Raw genomic sequence first — 20,035 nt, forward strand, 5'->3', positions numbered from 1 at the left:
TTTATAGTTAGGGTTTAAGGACAAACCTGCCTTGCTGGCAGGCTGTGAGCCCAGTGGTCCCAGAAATCAGTTACGCTGACGTGGTGGAATATCCCTGCGGGAGGCACGGGTTGTTAGGTGTGTCAGAGGGAACATTCCTCACGTACCTGTCAGAAGATCTTCTGTGGTCCCAGGATCTGGTACACGAGTGAGCGCTCTTTGGACAGGACCTCGGAGCCCGGATAACTTGGGAGTCAAGTTATCATGATTTCCGTATCTGGGAGCAGCTCAGAGCTCGGACCAGATGGTCCGGTTTTTCGGGCTCAGGAGCTCGGCGCTCGGCTTAGGTTTAAGTCGAACATACTTCAGAGCTCGGGTAAGATTCTTGGTCCGACCTTATCAGGCATGATTGTCTCGGATGATGTTTGAATTCCCATCGATCCGGTGACCCCCCAAGTCATGCGTTCTATGATTTCAAGAAGGTCGGGAATTGTTACCAGGTCGGTGAAATGCTTGACTTAGCGATGTTCGTTCCTGGCGAGGTTGCTTCGCCCCTACTAGATGTGCTACGTTATCAATTATTATTAAATATCTAACATTATAAGCGTTTATTTGATTTGTTGCACTAGTAACACAACAACTGTAATTTTATATAATCGTTTAGTGTCAAACTAATTCTTTGGGTAGAATATTTCGTTTAGGTATCAAATTCTGTAGAAATATATTATAAGGAGTTGTATGGACGATAGGTTTTTTAAAAATTGATAGAAATAATAATATTCTAAGACACGTAAGTAAAGTTTATAATATCTATTTAAGATGTGGTAAATTTTTTAAGGGCTAAACTAATTAATTAATAATGGATTAGATCTAAAATCAATAATGTGCAAAGGTTTCTACGTAAACAAATGAACTAATATGTATGATTTTTTAATATTTGTAGTCATTAAATAAATTTATATAATTAAACAATTAAAAGATTCAACAATTATTATTTTTAACATTTAAAATTTAAAATTTAACACTTAATTTTTAATTTTATTAACCCACTTTAGAGATAGATAATATGAAATCCGTACACATAAAATATATTTCATAATGTATTTAGTTATTTCAATTAGTTAACAAAATGCATGTTTGTAAAAAAAAAAAAATAATTTAAAAATGAAGTGTTACAGTGGAAAGGTTATAGTAGAGAATTTAAAAGGAGTTGGCAGCTTTGTTGAGGATGATGGTGACAAGAGTGTCATAGGCCTTCTGTGTTGGATGAAAACTATCCCAGAAAATGAATTTGGTGTCATCTTGGCATGTTAATGGGTCGTCGAAGCTATTACAAAGATATGTCACTTCTATTTTTCCCGTCCCACAGCATCCTTTATTTCCCTCTTCAAATCCTGCATTTACATCCACATTTCATTCTTCAAACTCATCCTTGTGAATAAAAAACAGTTTAAACTAGTCTTCTGAATTGTTTCAAGTAGTAAACATCCTTTTAATTGAGAAAATTAAATCTAAAATCTAAAATTTAAAACTCAATAAAATCTTATAGCAATTCAAACACATTACCGTATTTGGCAGGAGATTGGATGAGAGAAAGCAAGGGATAATAGACATCAAGATAGACAACAAGAGAATCAGAAAGAGTGGAATTGAGAGAAAAAAGAGCTGAGGAGAGCTTGGAATTGAAGACAATGGCTGCTTCGTTTGCTTCCTCAAAACACTCCCGTTTTAACCCTCCTCGTACTGTTCTTTGTGATGGCACACATCCTATTGGTGGCACACTCAGTACCCCAAATTTTCTTGCTCCAAGTCCATGTAGTTCCTATCAACAACTTTTACACATCACATAATTTTAAACGAAAAATGCATAAAATAAATAACTCTATCAAATAACATTATTATAACAGAAGGTTGGCCCTGGGGAGATCAAATGAGTCATTTTTAGTTATTTTTTAGTCAATTAAACTACAAAATTTATATCTTAGGATCAAATAAATCATTTTATAGCAAATTAGTTTTTATAATTTTTGTATTGAGATCAAATAAGTCACCCGTTTGAAGTATATAGATTAGGAGTTCATTGATCTCCATATATAAATTTTGAGATCTAATTAATTAAAACAGTTAAAAGTGACTTATTTGACATTGAACACAAGTTTTAAAATCTAATTGATAGTAAAATTAAATATGATTTATTTGATTTCGAGATGCAAGTTCGAGGGTCGGATTGACCCTTTGCTCACTTAACTATAAAAAAAAGTGGAACACTATTAATAAATAAGTAAATGGTTTGTAAGAATATTTTAATTAAATACTAATAGTGTAAAGCTGCGAAATATTTCCATAATAAAGTTGTAAAATAATACATAAAAATGACAATATTAAAAATATTGGCATTATGAATAAAATAAAGCACTAAAAATAAGAAAACATGTTTCTTCTTTAAATTTTTTAATTAGAAGGTTTATTGAATTGTAAAAGGCTAATTATGTAAAATAAAAAAGTAAAATCTGCTTTAAAAATAATTAAAATAGAATTGATAGAATTTATAACATATCTTAAGTAAAACAATTGATGATGTTTTTTTTGAGAAAACAATAAATGATGTTTAAATTCATTAAACATCAACAAACTATTGTTTGCTAACTTAATAAAAGAATTAATTTGTTAATGTAGCTTGACCAAACATCAACCTAATGTGCTATATACCTCAAATAAAAAAAATGGGATCTCTCAAAGAAATGAAAAGAACAAAATGAATTTATCAACTTTACTAATAATTTTGTTGCCTAAAATTAGAAAAAAATAGCTTATTCAAAATTAGAAAATTATTGACACTTTGTATCACATACTACAATACTTGCAAAAGGAGTAAACTGAATTCAAGGGCATCAAATCATTATCACATACTATAATACTTGCAAAAGGAGTAAACTGAATTTAATGGCATAGAACCATCTTTTTTGTATTATGTTTTTAATTATCTATTAATTAAGCTTTCGTGTATCATCTTAAGAAAAAAAAAAGCTTTCATGTATGGAGTCGCAATCGCATTAAATTGTGTCAAAAGAAAAGCAACAAAGGCAAGCTTTTTAACCATAATTTTTTTTGTCAAAAATGGTAATCGATTCTTAGAATCTCAATAGTAAGTTTGTTAGTTACGGAAGTGTGGTCCGAACCACGACCTCCTGATGCACTTAGAGGCGTTGTAGTCATTCAAAGTAGGCCCACATTAGCTTTAACCGCAACTGACTTTAGCACGTAAGGAGCTTTTATCATATAGCAGTTGTATTGAAGTCCATTATTTTATCTTTTAAAAATATTATCAAAATTTATAAATTTATTGTAATTTGATTAATTTATTAAGGACATATTTAATTTTTTTAAATTAATTTAATATTTTTTTAATTTATTCGAACCGTTTGACTTAACGACTCTTCTTATATCTAAATTTTAAGAAAAGATATATTATCATATAAGCATAACTAAATCAGTTTTATCAAATTATTCTTCGAATTGGTCAAATTAAGACTCATTTACAACTTTTAAAAGTTTTAAATTGATTTCTAAAAAAAATCTTTTAGATTTTTAACACCATTTAATTTTGCATCAATATATTGATTGAAGCGATTTGACCCCTCTATTTATAAGCCATGGACAATTTAACACATAAATTAATTTTGTAAGCAAATCAATTATAAACTTCGTGATTATGGTTAATTAACTTTATTTTGGCAATTTATCTTCTCAACTTGTAAGCTAATTGGTCCTCTTAATTGACAATTTGTTCCCTCAAGTTATAAGCTTATTTGTTAAATAGATTAATTAACCATAATCATTAAAGTTCATGACTGATTTGCTTATAAAATTAATTTGTATATTAATTATTTATTATTTATAAGTTGAGGGGATAAATTGACCATAATCATTAAAGTTCAAGTCTTAATTTTTTTTCATAGACTCAAAGCAACGAGTTGCGACGTTGAACATCATTACTGAGATTATGACTTAAGTAGTAATATGTTCTCTTAATTTATAAGTAATGGATAATTAATACAAATTAATTTTATAGGCAAATCAGTACACAATAATTAGCCCTATTTTGATAAGTTGCTTCCTCAATTTGTAAACTAATTGTATCTTCAATTGGTAACTTTCCCTTTAACTTTAAGCTAATTTATTAAATGTCCATTGCTTACAAATTAAAGGGGCAAATTACTATTTATGTCCTGAGATTATAAATGTCAATGAAATCTTTGATGTAAATGCATCGCCCTAACTAACTAAAATATTCACAAACAACTACTCGGATTGTGACTTATCGTATAGTACTACATTATTAATTATGCAATTATGGATATGTGATCAAATAATATTTTGTTGAATTATCAACTGCACTGTGCACATGTATTTAATATTTTAACATTTTATTTTTTCTATATTTATCATATTATATATCACATCTTGTCTTTCCGAAGCTTGTGTATGTTATGCCTTTTATTTCCCTAGCTTTTGTTATGTTGTCGTATGTTGAATAAGCTATTTAATTTGGTAGCAAGCTGTTGATATTTTAAATTAAAGTTAAAATTTCAGTTGAAACTAATAGAATATAAAATAGTTATAATATTTCTCAGAACAATTATCTAATATAGAAGTTCCTTATATTATTTCCTCAAAAAATCTTATTCACTAGTCGATTTCTAGTCTAATTATTGGCTACAAGAAAATGAAAAATAAATTTGTATAAATATAGAATTAGCATACCTTGATAAAACTAAGAGCCGACGTGACCAAGAAATCAGCATATGAATTAAAATCATAGTGAAGACTCCTGAAAGGTATAGTAAAATAATTATTTACAATGTCGTTGCTTCCTGTGCATATTACGGATATGCTTTTCGACACTATTGTCGCCGCCCTTTCTTCTCCGACGCCTGATTTTATCTTCTCTACGTACTCTTTGAACTGATTTAGCTGATCACTCAAAGAAAATGCAGGCTGCACCATGCAGGAGATCAATAAATTGATATTCTTCATTTACTTTTGAAATATAATCAAATAACACAAAATTTAATTACATACAGCTAGTGAACTTGTGATTGGATCATAACCATTTCCGCCGGAGGCAAAGCACACTCCGGTAAGGAGGTCATCGAGCTGCAGACTCTGATCGAGGTATGCCGGCAAGATCTTCTTTACACCAAATGCTTCAGCTGTTGAAAGGTAATTGTTTATTAGTCAATTAATATTTTGTTGAACGAAAGCAAAATATTTAAGTTCATTTTTTTTGTGAAAAGTAGATTCTTCTTTAAATATTAATTCATAGAAAGAGTGTATAAAATTTAAAATAGCCTAATAATTTAAAATTTTGAATTTTTATAATTATCGCGTTTATCATTCTTACTAAATTTTACAATTTTATTGACTATACTTAATTTAAGGAGTACCTATAAGGTCAGAAGGGACTCTGCCATTGCTGAATCTTCCAGTAGGTTTGCGACCAATGAAGTCTCTCCCATAAGGTGGGAAGTTGCAGTGAGCAGGGGTTTTGATATAGTTATTATTGCCAGTATCAACAATTGAATCACCAAATACATAAACTGCTTCTACCTTCTCATTGCTTCTCAATCTTATTGAAGGAACTGCATTAATATTATGAGAAAATAATAATAATAATAATAAAAAGCTACCCACTAACACATAATTGAGAGAACTACAAAATGATGACTTCATATTTATATTTTGATGGACTTGTTTTAAATTTGTACTATGAATCAAATGATGATCATACATTATATGGTGCTACCTATTTATTAGAATCACAGACATACTTTAATGCAAGTTGGATGTAAGGTGGAAGTTGAGGATCCATAATTATGTACCTTTTTATGTGGTTTATAGGTTTCCTATTTGTTGTACTCTATGCTGAGCTGGGCTACATTGGTGATGAATTGCTTTTAATTTGATTGTTAAATCAGGTCCTCTTCTTTTTGCCCCTTCATCACAAATTTCATTTTCAATGATCAATAATCTCATTAGTGAGTGACTCCTTTTTCTTGTTTTCAAATAGACTAACGGATGCTTGACAAGTGTGTGAGGTTGTCCGGCTAATAATCAACCATGACCCTCTACTTATGTTTTTTTATCAGTAAATCCTCTGTACTTTAGAGCTTCAGTAAATATCTTGTTCTTATGGTGACGCTTATTCACGGTCCTTGTGTAGGAATGATGCATTGAACTTTTAATCAAGAACACTTTGCTCTAAATGAGCTTGATTCACCATTTAGTCTTCTCTAAAATTTGATGAATTTTCTTAACCTAACATGTGATATGTCTCCTTATGATCATCTGCAAACAGTAAGGAAAACCATGGCAGGATTTTGTTGTCCGGGTGACACTATATATTAAAATTACATATCAAGGATCACATCTTCTTGAAGATTTTTGATAATTAAAATATCCGATCTTGCATTAACTCGTTAGATGCATTTGTTATCCATACAACTTACTCAAATTTTATAACTAACCCTACTATCATTAATTTGGGCTCGCATAAATAATATTTTAATTAATCTTTAGATCTACATAGAAGTAAAAGAATAATTAATTACGGAAGTTATGGCATTTTTGTTATTACTAGAGTTTAAAATTCCACAAAGAAGACATGACATATGTAAACATCAATGAAATTAAGTTCTAACCAACTTATTTAAACATATGCCATAAATGAGTATTAAGACTTGGATTTGAAAGGAGTTTATAATAACTTGGGACCGACAGCAGTGTAAATGTGCATTACCCATTGATAGTATAAAGTGTTGTGTATCTTCATAGGAGTACGTACGTGCAGATTCAACGAATAAGTAATTAGTTCTTTATCTTTAAGGAACATTGTTTTATGTTGACTACCAATATTAGGGATGAGGATGGTTCGGTTTGGTTTGTAAGTACCTGCAAACGAGCTAAACCACTCTTAAATCAAATTTAATTAATTTAGTTTATGATTTTTTCAAACGAAAAATATCAGTTTTTTTTGTTTGAATTAGTTAGTTCACCAATTTAAAAAACATATAAAAATTAAATTACAAATCAGAACTAAAACATATATATATTCCTTATATTTTGGTCAACACATCCAAAACTAAAATGCAGGGGCAAACAAAATTTGTCATGTTCACGTCATTAAAATTGCGAAATTAGATTTAGATTTTTTTAGTTTCTATAGACAATCAAAGCTGATCGCTATAGATCGAAGAGTTGAATTCTTTTCTCAAATCACCACAAAACGAGACTTATAAATGACCCAGATCATATCGTATTGCATCTCAAAATTTTTAAGCTTAAAGCCTTAAAAGCCCGATTTTTCATCTCCTTTTCAATCCTACATTGACGTTAAAAATTTGTCAATTCTATTCAATTTTACATTTTTTCATTTCAATTGTATCCTGAAATATTAAATTGACTTTTATTTATTTGATAAAAGTTCAAAAAAATTCTTTAAAAATGGTCAATTTAATATAAAAAGTTCATCTAATGTAAAAAGGGTTAATTTAGAGAATATTTTTGAATTTTTACCAATAAAAAAAGATCAATTTTATGTTTTAGGGTACAATTGGAAAAAAAATAAGATAAAATTGACTGATTTTCAACATTAAGATAAAATTAAAAAGGAGATGAAAGGTCGGAATTTTTTAGACATTAGATCTAAAATTTACTATACTTGTTTGTCAATTAATTTTTTTTATTATTATTTTTTTGGTTGATGTTTTTTAAAGGTCTGAGATGACCCAAAAAGCACTTGATGTTCTTCATGTTTCCTGTGTATAAGCTGCCAATTTTTTAAAATTTTATTTTTGGATTTATGACCTAAATTTTTACTTTTAGTATTTTAAATGTTTTTACAAGTTTTTTTCATACTTTATTTATGTCTTTTTTGTTATATTTCATCTTAAAATTAATTGGCGTAAAGTGAATATGTCCAAATAATATTTAAACATATATTCATTGAAACAACAAATATAAAGATATTTACACTTTAATTTTATGTCTTAATTATAAATAAAAAAAGTAGTAATATTTTATTTTATTTAAATATATTTATTTGTAGTAATGTGGTAAAATTCACCATCACCAATACCACATAAGTACTGACATGTCGTAGCACACATTTCTCCAAGCTTCTTTACAATCATACGTGTCACTCCACAACAGCACCACGCTGGATAATCTCTCATGCCACCCATATGGCCACCTTATGACACCTCTTTTTTAAATTTTCCATTGTCATTATTCATCTCTATCTTCCTTTTCCAACTTAAACTTGCACCATTTCTGTAATTGCTTTGATGGGTTTTCTGGATTTTTGCTCTAATCTCTGTGGTTGGCAGCAGCTTCATGATCATCATCATCTTGATACCAGGAAAATCAGAAGCAGGCAATTGAAGGTATTTCCTATATGTATATATGTTTTTTTAATATGCTTTTATTATTATATATGTGAAACAAAAATAATTTAATACTGATATTTTATAATTTTTAATTAATAATAAGTTGTAATTTGGGTTAAATTGTGTAAAATGGTAGACAGTAGAGATCAAAGTGAAAATAGACTGCGAAGGATGCGAAAGAAAAGTGAGGAAATCAGTGGAAGGAATGAAAGGAGTGACCAATGTGGAAATAGACCCCAAGCAAAGCAAGCTCACTGTAACCGGATATGTCGATCCAAACAAGGTATTGCGACGTGTCAGATATCGAACGGGTAAGAGGGCTGATCTGTGGCCGTACATTCCATACGACGTAGTTCCACATCCTTATGCGCCGGGAGCTTATGATAAGAGGGCTCCACCTGGGTACGTGCGGAATGCGCTGGATGATCCTCAGGTTGCTCCTCTCGCACGTGCCACTTCTTTTGAAGTGAAGACTACTACTGCTTTTAGCGATGATAACCCAAATGCTTGTGTAGTTATGTAAATTTCTTAGCATAGCATAATGATGCTTTCAGAATTGTTTATTTTGAAGATATGTTTGTAAAATTAAAATGATCATGTACAGTGTTTTCTTTAATGGTAGCAGATGGCGTTGTCCATGTAATTTCATGTTAATTAACAGTATGTATGTAAGTTTTACTTAAAAAAATTCAGTCAAATTTAGATTCACAAAAAAATACTGTCAAATTAACTAATCTTTTCGGTTTAACCCATATAGAGGTCTCTATACTTTACACATTTTTATCTGTAGGTTCTTATACTTCATTTTTGTATTATTTGGTCCCTCTACTTACCTATTTTTGATTTTCATGTCCTTTATGAGTTTTTTCGGTTCTTTTATGTGGCTGGAGAAAACAAAAATTATAAGTAGAGAGACTGGAGGAAACAAAAATTGTAAGTAGAGGGACTGGAAAAAACTCATAAAGAACTAAAAATCAAAAATAAATAAATAGAAGGACCAGATAATACAAAAATAAAATATAAAAATCTATAGAAAAGAAATATAAAATATAGGGATCTCTATATAGATTTGGCCAATCTTTTCCTGATTGTAGTAGTTTATTTATGTCATTTGATTGACACCATTCTGTTATTGATTTGACCAACAAATACATATTAAATTTAGAATAGTTTGGACATTGTTAATATTATTTTTTTGGTAAGTTAAATATACACATTTTGAAATTGGATTTAATTGTAATTATAGTTTAGATAAAACATTTATTTCAGTATTTTAATAATTTAAAATATACAAATAAAAATATAATTTATGTTTAATATATTTTATGATATTAGTTTAGGACATTTTTTTTTATAGAAAGTGGAAATTTTGTTAAAATTTGTATTTTTGTTTATGTTCCTTTTCAGCTTCAATAATAATTTTTTATAGTTTTCAAATTTAATATTTTAATACTATTAACTTGATAAATTGTTTATTAATTTAATTTGAATAATAACTAATCGATATTCAAGTGATCTAGTAAATAATATATGTTGATTACTTTGTTTACAATATAATACTTTTCTAAATTTTAATGGATTTTATAAAAAATAATTTAAAAACTTACTTTGTTTTATAATTTGTTTAAAGCTGTAATTTCAAACATATTTTATAGTAAAAAATTCAAATATTTACTGAAATGTTATTAAATAGAATATAATACTTTAATAAAGTTTTTAATTTTAGTTTTTTTTTTTCACTAAAACAATTAAAATTGTTTTTTAAACAATAATCAATTAATTATGAGATCATTATGAAATAACGATATTAAAATTTTCTTTAATCATATAAACTTTTTTTTTAAAATTTCTATTATTTCAATCTAAAATATTCCAAAAACATAGTTTTGAGTTATAAAGATTGTTTTAATCCGACTGAATGTCCATCTTCTAACTTACATAATTGATATAAATTGTTCCAATCTTTAACGCAATGAAGTATAATTTTTAATTTTTAAACACTCTTTCAGTCAAAAGTTGATAGACAATTTAAAATAAATACAAGTATTAAAAAGCGAAGTCTATTTAAAGAAAATGAGCTAATTTATAAAAAAATCACAATTTTTCATATTTAACTAAATAATAACTTAGTATCTTTTAATGTCTTTTTAACACGTCATACTAGAATAAGTGAAGATATATAATATTTACAGATTTAAATAATATTGGAGTAGTCATATTTATATAAAAGAACTTACCAAATGGTATAAGCGCTGAGCATCAAACCGCTTGGTCGTGGGTTCGATTTCTTTCACAAACGCTCCCCCTTCAAATTATAAAAAAAAGACTTGCAATAGAGGAAATATATTTTATAATTTCAATTAAGTAGGATATACATTGTCTATTTTGATTGCTTCAATGCTATCATACTAAATCGATATTTGATTTAGTAACTTCTTTTAATTGAAATCAAAACAAACGTATAACGAAACAATAAATTTGATTTAATTTGATAAATGTTTTCAAATTAAGTTTGAGTTTTTATTGTCAATTCATCTTTGTTTAAGTTTAAATGTAATAATATAGCAGCGAGTGTTTAGCATATAATTATAAATTTATCTCCAATGCAAAATACTAAAAGAAATTGTATAATTAATTACTATAGTAGTTTTCTATTAATTATTAAAATACTATTTAATATACTTTCATAATTGTATATAGAGTAATCATGGTAAAATTGTAATTAAATAACGGATTTTAAAATTTAGTACTCCCTCCGTCCCATTTTATTTGTCCACTTTCTAATTTCATACATATTAAGAAAACTTTAATTACTAACAATTCTTCCCTTTGTACCCTTTTTGATTCTTGAGTTAATTTAGAATTACTATATTAAAAAAGAAGTAGTCATTAATTTTTGCATTAAAAATGTAAGATAGTCAAATATATGTATTTATGATACACAATATTCTATAAATTATATCCATTTATATTAAGGGTAAAAGAGGAACATATGTGTATACAATATAAATGTGACAATCATTTTGGGACATACAAATATAGAATAGTGGACAAATAAAATGGGACAGAGGGAGTATATGTTATTTAGCACAAGATATAACATTGTGTTGGAGTAAAATTTAAAGACTAAATTACAGAACTGATAGAATTATATTGGAAATGCTCTCAGATGATTATGCTAGCAAATTATGGGTCCAAAACATTTAAAAATAAAAATTATGGGTCCAAATAGAGTAATAGTATAGTAGTATTATGAGAACTGCAATACTGATTTTGATTTTGAAAATCATGCATAATATTGATACAAAATAAAAATTGAGGAAAAATATTGTTAATATTAAAACTTTAGGGACCATAAGCTAAGAGACAATAATAAAGGGACTGTCAGTGAAGATTAGCCCACAAAATTCCCAAAGCAAAAGAGCAGAAGATGTAGTTGACAGGCAGTTGAGGTTCATCAAAAGAAAGCAAGTGAAGACGCGATCAAACCTCGGATCGATCACAGGATTATATATCAACAAACCTCTTCTTTAGAGAGAGAAACTCTAGAGAGAGAAAATGATGGCAGACGGAATAGAAGACGAAGAGAAATGGCTTGCCGCCGGCATCGCCGGTCTTCAACAAAATGCATTTTACATGCATCGCTCTCTGGTAATCCGAAACAATTGCAAACCCTAATTTATTTGTCGAATCATTAGCTAATTTTTCTAATTGAATAGTCAAATTAACTTGCCCAAACCCTAATATTCTTGATCAGGATTCGAATAATCTTAGAGATGCTTTGAAGTATTCGGCCCAGATGCTTTCCGAGTTAAGGACTTCGAAGCTTTCTCCTCATAAGTATTATGAACTCTGTAAGTATTTATAATTTAGAGATCCGTTTTCTATATTTAGATATTTGATTGTTGATGAAATTTTGGAAATTGAGCTTTTTGGGCGATGTAGATATGCGTGCATTTGATGAATTGAGGAAGTTGGAGATGTTTTTTAGGGAAGAGACACGGCGTGGTTGTTCGATCATTGATTTGTATGAGCTTGTGCAGCATGCTGGTAACATCTTGCCTAGATTGTAAGTCCTTAGTTTCATTTACATTCCTTCTATATACAGTTCCCTTTCTCTTTATTCAGCTGTGTGAGTAGGAGAGTTAAGGGATTAAGTTGATTTGATGTTACTGGTATTTCCATTTGCTGTTTGGTGCACGGTCATAATGTTTAGAGCTGGTAAACTTTAGTTTGAAATCAGTACTTTGCTGAGGATTTAATCCTTGATTGGCCAATGAATCTGAGAATGCTAATGTTAATTTCAACTTGCTTAAGCAGTTGCTTTCTATATTTTTCTATAATTACAGGGAAAAAATTGGCATGTCTAAAAAGTTGTTGTGTGCAAATGCAATTTTCTGCTAGATTATAATATATCTATGGATGTGATAAGAGCATGAATTATGTGGAGCTATGTGTTTTCAGTTCTATGATAGTTTATTTGCTTGAGTTTAATAATCAATTATATATCTTCCTCTGCTATAATGTTTTCACGGAAGTCAGCATCTTGTAGCAGTTTATGGAACTCTTTCAGTTTGAGAATTTCATTTATTGATACTCAGGACTCCATGCATGTTAGTAGAAAGATATAAAGAGATAACAGTAATAATGCTCACTTGTTAGACTTAGATTCTCATGCTTAGCTGCGCATGATTTTGCAAACCTAGGGGCTATTCTGACTAAAATGTTCTGTAATATTTTACAATACATCCATATATTGAAGTCCTGACAAGAAATCCTGATTGCATGTTGAATTAAGACTAAGGCCAGTGGGCTCTCTGTTTAGTTTTATTCTTTGTTGTATTGAGTATATACATAAATATCTTTATTTTGATTTCTAAAGTAGAGAATAAAGTCTGGCTCATGTAGAGAGTTAAATTTCACTTTTATGCTATTTGAGTTAACAAGAGTAGGCTATGATTCACTTAATATTCATTATCTCCTTTCCATTGGCCATGTATTAATAAAGATAAAGAGTGAATATCAAAAGAGTCCATTGGGCTTCTTAGTTTTTTTTTTCATTCATAATGAAATTGCTCTTTATTTGAACAAATAAAATGTTTTCTAAATGAAGAGTACTATTGGAGATGCTTTGAGTACTAATGCCTGCTATATCTTGGTTCTTTCTGTTTATTTACATATTCAGATATCTCCTCTGTACTGTGGGGTCTGTGTACATCAAGTCTAAAGAAGCTCCTGCGAAGGATGTCCTTAAGGATCTTGTGGAAATGTGCCGTGGCATTCAGCATCCTGTTCGTGGACTCTTTTTAAGGAGTTATCTTTCTCAAGTCAGTAGAGACAAGTTACCTGATATAGGTTCTGAATATGAAGGGTAAGTATACCATCATTGTAGAGCTGTTAACATTTACGTGTTAATATCTTAGAATTAGATGAGTTTAGGTAGGTTTTCTTTTCAGGCAACTACCTGTGCAATGAAACAGAGGATCTAGAGACTTTTATAAAAACAATTTATTTCTTTCTATGCTTGTCACAATATTTGCGGTTCTCTAGTTAGGCTACCCAATTTGATAGATAGAGTAGTTATAATATCTGTCTTCTTTTTCTCAGCTTTGACGCTCTGCTGGATTGTAAATAGGATGCATGTTGATTAACTTTTTCAACCCATGCAGGGATGCTGACACAGTTATGGATGCTGTGGAGTTCGTCCTTCAGAACTTTACTGAGATGAACAAGCTGTGGGTTCGGATGCAACATCAGGTTGGTTGATATATCTGTGGCTACCTGCTCTCATGTTTGGCATGCATCACATCACTTGCATGTCATGAGGTAAAATACATCATGAGGGCATGAATTCTGGTCATGCAGGTCTTATAGTGCTTGTGAATGATTCATACTCTTTGCTGATCCTGAGTTGAGGCTTGCTATCGGGCTTTCTGGTCTGCAGGGACCTGCCCGTGACAAGGAAAAGCGGGAGAAAGAAAGGAGCGAGCTACGTGATCTTGTAATACCATTAATTTGTAAATGGCTTTTGCAATGCAACTCATAATGCATGGCGGGATCGGCTAAGTGTTTTCTCACTGGTGTTTGATAGGTGGGAAAGAACCTGCATGTCCTCAGTCAGATAGAAGGTGTTGACCTTGATTTGTACAAAGAGACTGTACTTCCCAGAGTTCTTGAACAGGTTTAATAGCTGTATTTGTTGTTGATAGCATGCGTCCGATATTAAATCATCCTTCCTCCCGCTTATATGATATGTATTTGCTGTGTTTAGAGTAAGTTCATGGTTTTAATTACTTTGACAGGTTGTTAATTGTAAAGATGAGATAGCTCAGTTCTATTTGATGGATTGCATTATTCAAGTCTTTCCAGATGAGTATCACTTGCAAACTCTTGAAGTTTTGTTGGGTGCATGCCCCCAGCTCCAGGTATGAACTTGATATTTTTTATGGTCTGTGCTTTTGAATGATATCTGTGCTTTTGAATGATATCTGTGCTTTGATGAATAATTTCAGCTACTAAGCTACCGACCTTGTGCCTTTATGTTTCACAGCCCTCTGTTGACATCAAGACAGTGCTTTCTAGATTAATGGAGAGACTCTCAAATTACGCAGCATCAAGTGCAGATGTTTTGCCTGAGTTCTTGCAAGTTGAAGCTTTTTCAAAATTAAACAATGCTATAGGAAAGGTAAATTTGGTACATAGATGTTGAATGCTAGATCAGGATGTTAGTGGTGGATTTAAAGGAAACAGAAGAGAATTTAATTGATAAAAAATGACCCTCTGTGCTATAAATTTAGGTAGCACTGACACCTTATTCAATCAACCTGTCGGACGTTTGACGGTTCGGACACGGGACTTCATTTTTTACATATGAAGCCTTTAAATAACACCGTTTCCGAATACATGTCCTTGTTTTTTTTTGAAATGATCACATCATGTCCTTTCTAGCTGCAGAGATGCCATGCTGTAGTTAGTAGTAGTTTTCACGTTCTTGAGAGTTTGATTATGTTAATAAAAACAAATACATAATCCTTTTCCTTTTTTTTTCCACAAAAGTTAAGATAAACAATAAATTATTGTGTATTGATTAAATGACGAATGTGCAAGCAAAACTTACTATGCTGATGCAGGTGATAGAAGCACAGGTTGATATGCCTATTTTTGGAGCTGTGACTTTGTATTCCTCCCTGTTAACGTTTACCCTACATGTTCACCCGGACCGACTGGATTATGCAGATCAAGTGTTGGTATATGACATTCCCTGAACTAAATTTTGCATGTGCTGTCCATTTCTGGCTTTGTCTTGGAACGTTTCAAATTTATTTAAAATCCTGCACATGACTATTGACCAATTACTTTTTCTTTTCTATTTTTCTTCTTTCAGGAAATAGTAAACAACATATGCTGTATAACATCATTTTTGTTTGTATTCATATTGGGACTCACATTCTCTCCATTGTTGTGACATTCAATGTGCTAGTTTGATTCTCTCATAAAAAAGTTTGAAGTGAAAAATTAGGACGAGGAAAATTATTTTACAGCACGATCTTGAATTAAGAATTTGTTTGTCATTATGCAGTGTTCACATTTGTCAACATTTAAATGAAGGAGGCACTTGTAACATTTGTATTGAACTGTCAACTTTTAAAGAAAAATTAGTTTGAGGATGGAGTTTTATCTGGGAGGTTAATAACCTACACTGATTGGACATAATATCTGTAACTTCGGATATTCAATGAAAATTTCCATGATCTTATATTTGTACGAGAACCTAGTTTTCACTTTTCACTTATTTGCTTAAAGCAGTCACCTGGCTATGTGGTCCGTACAATAGATTTCTTATGAATATTTCTGACCTCTACCTATGAATATTGCTTTGACTACATTTCAATTGTATTTGAAATTTTTTTGGTGCTAAATGATTGAAGAATACTTTTTATGGGAAATTGTGTCCTGAATGGAATGTTGTCGGGGTGGCATAAGCTTGAAATTATTAGATTGGTCTTCGTTTAGATATTTTTGCAAACTGTATGTGATACCAAATCCTGTGACTGTAATTTCAGCATTTTTATAAAGTTTCTTGCAAATGTCCAACCCATCTGCATTTGCCATACTGAGAGCCTACATAATTCTTGAAGCTTGTTTTTTTTTCATTGCTCGTCAGGGAGCATGCATTAAGAAATTATCTGGCAAAGGAAAGCTTGAAGACAACAAAGCAACGAAACAAATTGTGGCACTCTTAAGTGCTCCATTGGAGAAATACAATGATGTTGTCACTGCTTTGAAGCTTTCAAACTATCCTCGTGTCATGGAGTACCTTGATGTGGAGACAAATAAAATTATGGCAACTGTCATAATTCAAAGCATAATGAAAAACAACACTCGTATCTCTACAGCTGACAATGTATGTGTCTGACTTGCTCATTCTTGTGATTCAGTAAACTCCTCAGTAATCATTACTTTATTCTTGCTACTTTGTTGGATAGGTTGAGGCATTGTTTGAATTACTCACAGGACTTATCAAAGATTTGGATGGAGCCCATGAAGAGGTATTTGAGGTTTTGCTTAAAATTTCTGTTTCTATTATTATAAATTAATCATTCTAAATTCTTTTAGAATTTTCGCTCATGCATGCTTTAGTTTTGTATTCTTTGCTGGCTAGTAATCAATATATTGCATATTTTATATTCTCTCATCAGATGCGGTAATGTTTATCGATGTAAAGCATCCTTTATTTCTCCCCCAGGTTGATGAAGATGATTTCAAAGAGGAACAAAATTCTGTTGCACGTCTTATTCAGATGCTACATAATGATGACCCCGAGGAAATGTACAAGGTATTCAACTTTTATTGCAGAGTATTAAATTTGTCAATTTGTTTGACCCTGGCTTTTTGTGCTTCTATTTTTTCTTAAAATTGTTTATTTTAGGTGCATTCATACCGCAAGTGACTTGTCTTAGCAAATTTGAATTGTTGCTTGCTTCTGTGTTTCAGTTTTAGGGCCTTATTTTGTTTTGCTTAATATGGCAGATAATATGTACAGTACGGAAGCAGATCATGACTGGAGGTCCAAAGCGTTTACCCTTCACTGTTCCCCCTCTTGTATTTTCTTCTCTTAAGGTTTGTTTCTGCCTATTGTGTTTGAAACTGTGAAAGAACTGCATTGTAGTTCTTACAATAAGGACAACCATTAATTTTCCATCGGAAGCAAAAATGCTGCTGGTAATTTTCTCTGAGTGATGCTGGATTTCATGTGAACACCATATAATTTTGCCTTTGATATCTGCTGGTGAACACAAAAAAGAATAGTAGGAATCACTCAAAATTTTCTTTCTATCCTCATTGCCTGAATTACTTCTGCTTTGTCACTACGTTCCAAGCCGTATTTATTTGAGAATGTTATCTGTAGCATGCTCTTTTATGATTTTAATAAATGCAATATTGTCCAACATATCTTTGATGTGGTTGTTTGTGCAGTTGGTTAGACGACTACAAGGGCAAGAGGAAAATCCTTTTGGTGATGAATCATCAACTACGCCAAAAAAGATATTTCAGCTTTTAAATCAGGTTCCAGCTTGTGTCTTCTTTTGTCTGCCCATCTTGTATAGAGACGCTGTATATATTCAGTCCTTGATATATATGATAAAGCAAAACCATTTTCTTTCAGTTGGTGGAGGCACTATCAACTGTTCCAGCACCTGAACTGGCATTACGGCTGTACTTACAGTGTGCTGAGGTATTAAGGCATCAAGCATGCATGTATTGGCGTACATTTGCTATCCTCATTTTGTTTCTTGATATGTTCTGTTTTGTTGCTTTCTTCCACAGGCTGCTAACGACTCTGAATTAGAGCCTGTTGCATATGAATTTTTTACTCAAGCATATATTTTGTATGAAGAAGAAGTGTCAGTAAGTTGATATCCATTTAGTAAATATATAATCTTCCAAGTGGTTGTAAAAAAATGTCACCCTTCTAAGTCTTTCACCATCAGTAAGTTGATATCCATTTAGTAAATTATCTTCCTTGGTGTTGCAGGATTCTCGAGCACAGGTGACTGCTTTACATTTGATAATAGGAACTCTTCAAAGGATGCATGTTTTTGGTGTTGAGAACAAGGATACTTTGACGCACAAAGCTACTGGGGTAATTCTTACAGCATTTAATCTTAATAAATATGAAATGTACTGTATTCAAAGATGTTTGTACTGATAATATAACCTTTGTTTGGAGCAGTATTCTGCGAAGCTTTTAAAGAAGCCTGATCAGTGCAGAGCTGTTTATGGGTGTGCGCATCTATTTTGGGTTGATGATCAAGATAACATGAAAGATGGAGAGAGGTGGGTGCTAAGCATTGATAAATGCCAGAAACTAAATATAATTATAATACTTAAATCTCAGGGATTTAATATGGATAGCCATGTCTAGTTAATATATTTCCTTTCTAACACCCGTCATCTTAAGAATCACAATGGCAACAAGGGACCTAGCTGTCTTAAAGGCAATACACCATTATTAAAATATTTTAAATTAATTATTTGTGCCAGGGTTCTGATTTGTCTTAAGCGAGCTCTAAGAATTGCAAATGCTGCTCAACAAATGTCCAATGCGACGAGAGGTAGCACTGGATCAGTGACACTGTTTGTTGAGATTCTGAACAAGTAAAAGTTTCTAACCTCATTCTACTGGACTTCATTGTTATAATCTCATCCAACCCTAACATTTGTCTTGTTTGAAGGTATCTTTATTTCTTTGAGAAGGGAAACCCACAGATCAATATTGCTGCAATCCAGAGCCTGATTGAATTGATTACAACTGAGATGCAAAGTGAATCTAGTACACCAGATTCTGCTGCTGATGCTTTCTTTTCCAGCACTCTGCGGTATGTTCAGTTCCAGAAACAGAAAGGTGGAGCAATTGGTGAAAAGTATGAGCCCATCAAGGTGTGACAGAATTACTGGATTGTTCTTTTTTTTTTTACTTTTTTTTTCTGAGGTGCTTGGTTTTAAAATATAGATGCTACCATTGACCTCCTGTTGAAGTAGCTTTGTGCATTAGAGTCGAGTTGAAATCGAGTGCCTACTCATTAAACCAGTATAAAATCATACACTAGCTTTGACTTGATGGTTTAGGAAATGAACTCCTTATAAAGTTCATTGCTGTCAAATATTCTTTTGAGGTTTTCGTAAATCAGACCATGTCCTTTTATATGTACTAACACGGAGTTGTATCAAACCTCTTCTGTTTTTCACAGAATCCTTTAGAAGCTAAGTTTGTCATTCTTATCTGGGTTTGCACAGAGCACAAAAAAATGGACATTATTACATCATATGTTGTTTAAACCTTTTTGACGGTTTAATTATCTGGGAATTGATAGCTGATATCTTTTAACTACGCCAGCTACTAATTGCATGAATGTTTCTTTTATAGATTGTGAAGCATTCACAAGGGACGCCTTGAGTTAACTGTCCGAGTCTATGTACATATTGACCTATATTGTGTGTTACAAAATAGGGAGTTACCTATCGAACAGTTTTGAACTTTGAGAGGGAGGGATCAGGATCTACACCATTCATTTTTATGGAGGGTGTAGATTTGAATTTAATTTATG

At 31.2% G+C, this 20,035-nt stretch overlaps 3 protein-coding genes across 3 annotated transcripts; 2 read left to right on the forward strand and 1 right to left on the reverse strand.

The window, feature by feature from the left end:
* Positions 1–1,035: 1,035 nt before the first annotated feature.
* LOC126677930 (GDSL esterase/lipase EXL3-like) lies at positions 1,036–5,739 on the reverse strand. Its single transcript, XM_050372745.2, has 5 exons — positions 5,427–5,739; positions 5,062–5,192; positions 4,744–4,977; positions 1,546–1,801; positions 1,036–1,373 (listed from the first exon to the last, which is right to left on the reverse strand). The coding sequence occupies exons 1-5, from the start codon at positions 5,710–5,712 to the stop codon at positions 1,180–1,182; spliced, it is 1,101 nt and encodes a 366-aa protein (XP_050228702.1). The 5' UTR covers positions 5,713–5,739; the 3' UTR covers positions 1,036–1,179.
* Positions 5,740–8,164: 2,425 nt separating this feature from the next.
* On the forward strand, positions 8,165–9,064 carry LOC126677932 (heavy metal-associated isoprenylated plant protein 27). The gene is made up of 2 exons (XM_050372749.2): positions 8,165–8,423; positions 8,563–9,064. Exons 1-2 carry the CDS (start codon positions 8,325–8,327, stop codon positions 8,947–8,949), a joined length of 486 nt encoding a protein of 161 aa, XP_050228706.1. The 5' UTR covers positions 8,165–8,324; the 3' UTR covers positions 8,950–9,064.
* A 2,758-nt stretch (positions 9,065–11,822) lies between these two features.
* Positions 11,823–19,709, forward strand: LOC126676845 (vacuolar protein sorting-associated protein 35A-like). Its single transcript, XM_050371148.2, has 21 exons — positions 11,823–12,077; positions 12,184–12,280; positions 12,372–12,495; positions 13,612–13,797; positions 14,096–14,183; positions 14,371–14,427; positions 14,518–14,607; positions 14,729–14,851; positions 14,977–15,111; positions 15,557–15,673; positions 16,591–16,830; positions 16,913–16,975; positions 17,173–17,262; positions 17,457–17,546; positions 17,904–17,993; positions 18,094–18,162; positions 18,255–18,335; positions 18,463–18,570; positions 18,661–18,764; positions 18,972–19,085; positions 19,163–19,709. The coding sequence occupies exons 1-21, from the start codon at positions 11,985–11,987 to the stop codon at positions 19,371–19,373; spliced, it is 2,370 nt and encodes a 789-aa protein (XP_050227105.1). The 5' UTR covers positions 11,823–11,984; the 3' UTR covers positions 19,374–19,709.
* The last annotated feature ends 326 nt before the right edge of the window (positions 19,710–20,035 follow it).

This window comes from Mercurialis annua, linkage group LG4 (assembly GCF_937616625.2).
Source record: "Mercurialis annua linkage group LG4, ddMerAnnu1.2, whole genome shotgun sequence".
In the NCBI taxonomy this organism is placed as follows: domain Eukaryota; kingdom Viridiplantae; phylum Streptophyta; class Magnoliopsida; order Malpighiales; family Euphorbiaceae; genus Mercurialis; species Mercurialis annua.